This window comes from Henckelia pumila, chromosome 4, assembly GCF_033568475.1.
Source record: "Henckelia pumila isolate YLH828 chromosome 4, ASM3356847v2, whole genome shotgun sequence".
Lineage (NCBI taxonomy): Eukaryota > Viridiplantae > Streptophyta > Magnoliopsida > Lamiales > Gesneriaceae > Henckelia > Henckelia pumila.
In genome coordinates this window covers 48,594,967-48,601,944 of record NC_133123.1, presented here as the reverse complement: position 1 = coordinate 48,601,944, position 6,978 = coordinate 48,594,967, and the positions used below count along the sequence as shown (strand labels likewise).

Genomic DNA, 6,978 nt, shown 5'->3' with positions numbered 1-6,978 from the left:
AAAGCTATGCACAACTTGAACTCATAATGGAATATTACTGGAGGACTTCTCCACTCAGGCACAATCCAGATTCCCTTTGTAATTTCAACCGGATGAAAAGATTCCCTCTGTAATTTCAACTTGATGTGTAATCGATGAGATATTCACATTTTCAACAAGGTGGGGTTGCGTAGAAATGAATTTTAAGTGCAGTTGATTCAGATTAAGTAATATAATATGGTATTTTCATGTTCTACCATTTATGAATATGGAGATGACCATTCCATTGTATCTGAGATTTGTTCATCTAGATTATTGTTCGTTACAATGCACACAATCATTATGTAATGCAACGAACTAGAGATTCAAATTCGTTGGCAAGGAAAATAGAATTGGATAGCGGTTGGGGTTACTATGTTGATGCAGAATATGCAAATTAGAACAATGACCAACGAGAGTAACAAAACCATGCCCTGGATATATTTGAATTAACTATCATGTGCAACAGAGACATTCCGAGGAAATAAAAATATATGCATGATTTTGTCTTCATTGCACTTATTTGCAGTTTATCCAACTGACCGTATTCCCTTGTCAATGTACATCTGAGTGAATGAAAGAGCAAAACTAGTTACCGTAGACTTATATGTAATTGAAGTGTGATGTCACTTGATAAGCTTCATTTATAGAGCGATGTCATATCCAAATTCGTTGATGACGTTCTCAACTGTTGCAATTATCTCTGTCATGTTTAGAAGATAAAACCAAACCATTCGTTAAAGGAAGCCATGTTTTCTCGGTAGTCAGGCACAACTCCATAAGATTTTGATCAATTTGACATTTTGTTTCAGTTATTTTTTGTTCGTTCCCATAATGACCAAAGAAATCGAAAGAAAATGATTGCTTCTCTAAAATCATATCTTGTAATAAAGTTCCCTCCAGGTACCGCTGTAAGAAAGATAAGAACTAATTAATACTACAGCAATGGTTTTACAAAGTTATGAAATCCTGCAAAGAGGAGAGAATATTGTATGAGGAAAGAATATTGTATGAGGAAAGGAAGAGGGCGTACCATAAATTGGGTTTTAAGATCTTCCACGTGTTTTATAGGCTTTGCTGCACAAAGATAATTAACTGGAAACACCAAGGGAGTGTTTGCAATAGATTGTGCTTTTGTAGAAGTGATTAATTTATAAATTATAAAAAAGTTAAGAAAAATCAAAAGTTGGTAGTGTTTGGACACAAATGTGAAAATATAAAAATCAAAGTTGGGTAGTGTTTGATAAATAAGTGATTAGAGTAATTTTAACAATGACCTTCTTATTAGAATCACTTTTGGAGAATCATAATCACCACATGACTAGATTTTGGATTTCTATTAAGTTAAACATAAGCTAACACATAATCTAGATTTAAGAAACACACAAAAATGATTTTTTTAAGCCAAAACTAACAATCACTTTTTTTTAGTGATTGCAAACACTCCCTAAGCCAGACTAAAATTAATTAAACTGTGGGCGTGGTAAGCATATCATGAATGAGGCAAGGTACCTTCATCAACTGCAGGGTTGCAGTTATTCAGCAACTGCGTGAAACTGGGAGGAAACGATGCAATTGTCTCTGCGGCTTCCCGAATTTCTATTGCTTCACGTACAAATTGTTCTTGAACTGCATTAGATTCAAGGACTGGAAGCATCAGCTGGGAACTTGTCTCTGCTGATGCCACGCACTGCCAATCTCGATCAGACCTGATACTAAGAGTGCGTTTGATTGTATAAGTCAACACAGTAAAATCACTTTTTTTAAAAAAAATGATTCTCCTAAAAAATATATTTTTTGGTTACAATAATTATTTAAAAAAACATTTTACAAAATGTTTTTTAGAAGCTAGAATTTATATCTTTTTGGCTTCTCTTCTACTTTAATATAAAAATAAAAACAATTTTCAACATTTATCCAAACATCAAAACTAATTCTGTTTTTCACAAAAACAATGGACTTATTTAAGCGTTATTTTTAATCTACAATTTTTGTATCTAAATCCACCCCAAATAAGCATGACATCAGACTTCATTTTGTAAAAGAATTTATAATCAGAGGTAGACCTTGCTCAGTCACCATCCCACTGTATGTCTTCAAAGTTGTTTGCAATTTTTTTAAAGTCATAAGTATCACTCCTTGATACACTAATTCATTTTCATTGAATGTTCTGGCTCCACCCACACTTGTCACTCCTTTGTTGTTGACAAAAGTTCATTATAAGGAACCTGCTACTAACCTGCACGTGGGTCCATCAAAAGGTAATACCTCGGCCTGGGATGATATTTTAGAATTAAGCCCAGGGTATTCAAGTAGTGGAGGACTTCCATTTTCACTAATTTCCTGAGAAGGCATTATAATACCAAGTGGAAATAAATAACTAGTTTCAGGTGATAAAATTATTGATAGTGCCATATTTACCTTCAGGACGTCCATAAACTTTTCTGTTTCAAAGACGGTGAAAAAATGCATTGCGAATTTCTGGATCTGTGGAGAAGCATAAACTTGAATTTTTGACGTAAAGGTAATTCTAAAATTATCACAGAATCCTCGAAAAACTATCAATAGAATGGAAGTGCCAGCAACTTGCCTGACCAATATCGTCTTTATAGCTCACAAAAACAGCCATGCTCCCCCTTGCAGGGAACCCAGACACACATGAAACTTGAGGCCATGAAAAATACATCTTTGAGATGTGATGTTCTTTCTGTAAGATAACTAAATTTTTTTAATCATATCCATGCCAAACTTACTAAATACAGGACACCACACTATCCATGCTCAACCAGGGCATCATTAGAATTGGAGGGACAAAGTAGTGGTTACACTTCTGTAGTTCTGTTAGTAGAGAACAAGAGTGATGGCAGGGATCCCCTGCTCTTGGTGATAAAAATCACAATTGAACTTTTTCTTGTAAATAGACATTCCTTTGAAACAACTAAAAATGCACAGAAGCTGTCATAACTGGATCACATGCGACAACGGAGAAATTTAGAAAATCTTGCATGCGTTGAACTTGAATGTTGGGGCTCACATAAACTAAATATGGTACCTATGATTTAATTTCCAGTAGAATCCAATCTATGCTCTTCTTTGCCAAAAAAATATTGGTATGAGATTAGGAGACAACAAATAATTACTTCAAATAACTTTTTTTGTTATGAAGTTCTGTAGCCTTTTCTGTGAACAACTTTAACAGAAAATACAATCGCTTATTACAGATAACAACCAGGTAACATAAAAGCAGCACCGAGTTTACACAGACAATTTCTTTCCCATTCTATTAGAAATATCAATCCAAATCAAGTTAAGAACAGAAAATGGGCACGCTGCAAGATACGGATATTGCTACATGTTAAATAGCAGGAGATTGCTCAATCTTATTCAAGAACCTGAAATAACGTACATTAACATTTAACAACATCTCAGAATATTTACAGGAAATCAACGAGTTGGAGATCGATTGATCTCGTTCAAGCACCTAAATCGAGCTTAAATTCTCATACCGATAAAATCACAGACTACATCATATAAATAAGAAGTTTGTTCCAGCATAAATTTCAACTTACAAGTACGCGAGATCGAAGAGAAATGACTAGAAATACGTCATCCAATCCCTCAGCAGTTCATTCGAACATGAGCTTGAGTGAGACAGCGGACAAGGCGGTGATCCAAGTGCCTCCTTGGTGACGATTTTTCCAGGCGGCGGAGAGACGCGTGAGAGAAGGATGGGCACGGTTGACAACGGTGGAGCTGTAATTTATGAAGCGTGCATAATAAATTTTCCATTGATCCAAGACCGATGAGGGAGTTGTTACTTGTGATTCCGCCATTTCCAAATTTTCGAACTGTGGGAAAATTGAAGAGCCGAGTGCTGATGTGGTTTATATAGCTCAAAGAGCCGCGCAGTGCCTAGACCTTAGCATCTACTAAAAGATGTTCACGACTGGAAACCTAGACCTTAGCATCTACTAGACCTGAAAATCGAAGAGATTCACGATAATATTTAACCCCTTTTCTCCACCCATTCACCAAAATCCCAAACAAGACCACAAAGAAAGAGAACAAGGCTAGAGAACAAAGAAACAAAACTTACACAGTGATGGTCGCGAGTGTACTGTTGATCTAAGATGTAAACTTGAGATTCAAGTCACGATTGGAGTTGCTAAGGCTTGGGTTAGCTGAAAGGAGGTCGGAAGACTAGTTTCCGGCAAACAATCGACGTCTAGGGCGCCGGAGAAGAGAAGGGTTGAAGGGGCAACGGGTTGGGGCTAGGGATTGGGTTTCGTTTTCTCGATCGCACTTGAAGGGGGAACTCAAGAGTGTGTGAGTGCGCGTAGAAGGTTATTATGTATATATATATGGGATTATATATTTTTTAATTTTTTTAAAAAATAAAAACAAATAAAAAAATAACAACGACAACGGATTTAAAAATGTGTTGTCGTAGACACCAAAAAGAACGCACATAGACAACGGTTAATTAAAACCGTTGTTGTAGGCCACCAAAAACGCGCTCATAGACCACGGTTTTTATAACCGTTGTCTTAGACATATATACGACAACGGTTTTTTAAAAACCATTGTTGTTTTTAAATAAAATACGGTCAACGACAACGGTTTTTGTACAAACCGTTGTCAAAGACTAAAAGACAACAGTTTACTCATAAAACCGTTGTCGTTTTAGTGTGGTTAATTAACATATTTGTTGTAGTGAACTGATGTGATTGGTTCGATCAGTTGAGGTTCTGAAACATGAGCAGTACTTGATGTCATTTGTTCAGCAGAGGCAGAGGCAAAGGAGAAGTATGTCGAAGGAAATTATTCTTGTGCCGCAATGAAGTCCTGTTTCTATGCTGTGAATATGAAGTCAGGTTGTTCTAAGTTATCGTGAGAATCCAGAATTGGAATCATCGCCTGAACTTCTTCTCGATACGTTCGCTCGTATTCATCGGTTGGTAGAGGAATGAAGTGCTTTAGCCGATATTCCCATAAAAAGGTGTCAGTGACATCGACAGACTGCTTGAGACGTAATATTACTTCACTGTCATCCTTGGAAGTCTTGCTCATTGGTTGATAGTGATTTTCTCTTTTAGAGAGAATGTATCGGGAGAGGCTATCGCAGAGCTGGATGTCAACCAATTTATATCTGCTGAGTGCGGTCTCAAAACTTGGGGTAGATGTAAGAATGAATATTTTGTCATCTAACTTGGAGAGGTATTCCAGCTTGTTTTCATGCAGAATCTGAGAATATGAAGCGTTGAGGCGATAGTTCACCCATTCATCAAATTCCTGAAGTCTGAACCATACAGCCCTGATAATGTTGAAAATAATGATGAGGACCTCCATTTTGCCTACTGATTGGGCTTTTGGAGGTGGTATGAAGATGTCTTTGCCTTTTCCCTGAAGTTTAGTCGAATTTTTGTTGAGGGCTCAAGACGATGGTTCATTGAAAGTGATTCCTTTTAGTGGAGGAACTGGAGTGCTGACTATTGAAATTTGAGCCCTGAGGATTTTATGACTTATGATGGAGATTGAATCGACGGATGAAGAGGGTATTGCCACCGAGACTGGTGTAATAGTAACTGCAGTGCTTTCAGCTTGCTTGGATGTCGGCTGAGGAATAGGGACTGTTTGAGTAGGAAGATTCATTGATGCAGAGACTTCAACCATTGCTGTTGTCAACTAAGAGTTTGGAGTGTGAACAGTTGATAGCAGCTTGATCTTCTTGGGTTTCGGTTGAGATGACTTGAGAGCCATTTTATTTTTTGGAGAAGGAGAAGAGCTGGAAAAAACCTGGACCAGAGGAGCATTGTCATTAACCTCATCATCGAGATCAGAGTCCACAATTATAGTGCATCTGGTAGGTCAAGGATGCTTGAGTTGAAGAGTTGTAGTGCTCATAGCAGCTTGTTGTTCTTCCCCGATAGTCCTTATTTGATCAGTAGTCACTTGATTCTTTTGCAAGAATAAGGGGATAGTGACTGCATTGAGCCATTTTGAGACATGTAAGGCTTCCAAAGCTGAGGCATCCATACCTAATGCTGCAAAAATATGAAAAATCTGTAGTGCAAAGCCTTCGGATTGTCCTTTGCCTCGAATCATCTCACAGAGAGTAGAGTAGAGAATGGATGACCAGTTAAAGTTAAATTGGGAGGCAATGGAAGCCATGTACTGAAGTTTCTCGAGAGTGATCTTGTCATAAGATCCAGCCTTGGCTAAGAGCGTTTTTGCTACTATGTTGGCTAGCAGTCGATATGCTGGCTTCAAGCTCTGTTTGAGACCGTTGACTTTGATAGGTGCGCCATCCAATGTGAACTGAGCTGCCCAGTGATCGGCATTACCATCAGGTAGGTCTGCGCATTTCATCAAACCACTGGTGGGCAACCCAAAAGTTTCACCTAAGTAGTGTTGATTGAATTCTATTTTCCGTCCCTTGATGATGCAAACAATGCTTCCATGATGCAATTCGGCGGATTCAAAGAATTCATTGACTAGATCGTAGTTGACCATAGAGCCGGAACTGAGAAATTTGCGAAGTCCTGAAGCTTCAATCATGTTTAACATTGCTGAAATTTTGGAATTCTTGATGGAGTGCACTTCATCGAAGTTGATTGTCAGGCAAGTTTTCTGGATGGACATCTTGTAGAGTTCGGTAATCAAAATGTATGATCAATATTTTTGGAAGAAAAGTGTAAAGGATTGATACAAGATTAGTTGCAAAAACATATAAGTTTGCGTTATGTGTGTGTGAGTGGCCGCGGGTGTTTTACACGTCACTGTAGATTTTGAATTTTGAATTTCGAAAAACACGCGGCAAGATAAGAATAAATCAAAATAAATATATCTATTATTTTAAATACAAAATAAGAAAAAAATTGCGGTTGATTCCAAAGTCCAATGTCTGTATGCATTTCTTATTGTCTTACATCAAGATTTGTGGCATTTTGGATACGACGT

The 6,978-nt window shown here is 37.4% G+C and overlaps 1 protein-coding gene across 1 annotated transcript; it reads right to left on the bottom strand.

Moving 5' to 3' along the window:
• Nucleotides 1-702: 702 nt before the first annotated feature.
• LOC140860982 (protein POOR HOMOLOGOUS SYNAPSIS 1-like) lies at nt 703-3,851 on the bottom strand. The gene is made up of 7 exons (XM_073263979.1): nt 3,672-3,851; nt 3,159-3,298; nt 2,440-2,608; nt 2,258-2,361; nt 1,531-1,727; nt 1,052-1,113; nt 703-927 (listed from the first exon to the last, which is right to left on the bottom strand). The coding sequence occupies exons 1-7, from the start codon at nt 3,849-3,851 to the stop codon at nt 703-705; spliced, it is 1,077 nt and encodes a 358-aa protein (XP_073120080.1).
• Nucleotides 3,852-6,978: the final 3,127 nt, after the last annotated feature.

Bases quoted from the DNA above. Each gene is read 5' to 3' on its own strand.
- LOC140860982 (XM_073263979.1), bottom strand. From the start codon at position 3,851: ATGGCGGAATCACAAGTAACAACTCCCTCATCGGTCTTGGATCAATGG. The intron at 2,362-2,439 runs GTAAATATGGCA...ATGCCTTCTCAG, and splicing joins AGTTTATGGACGTCCTGAAG to GAAATTAGTGAAAATGGAAG. The intron at 928-1,051 runs GTACGCCCTCTT...TCTTTCTTACAG, and splicing joins ATCTTAAAACCCAATTTATG to CGGTACCTGGAGGGAACTTT.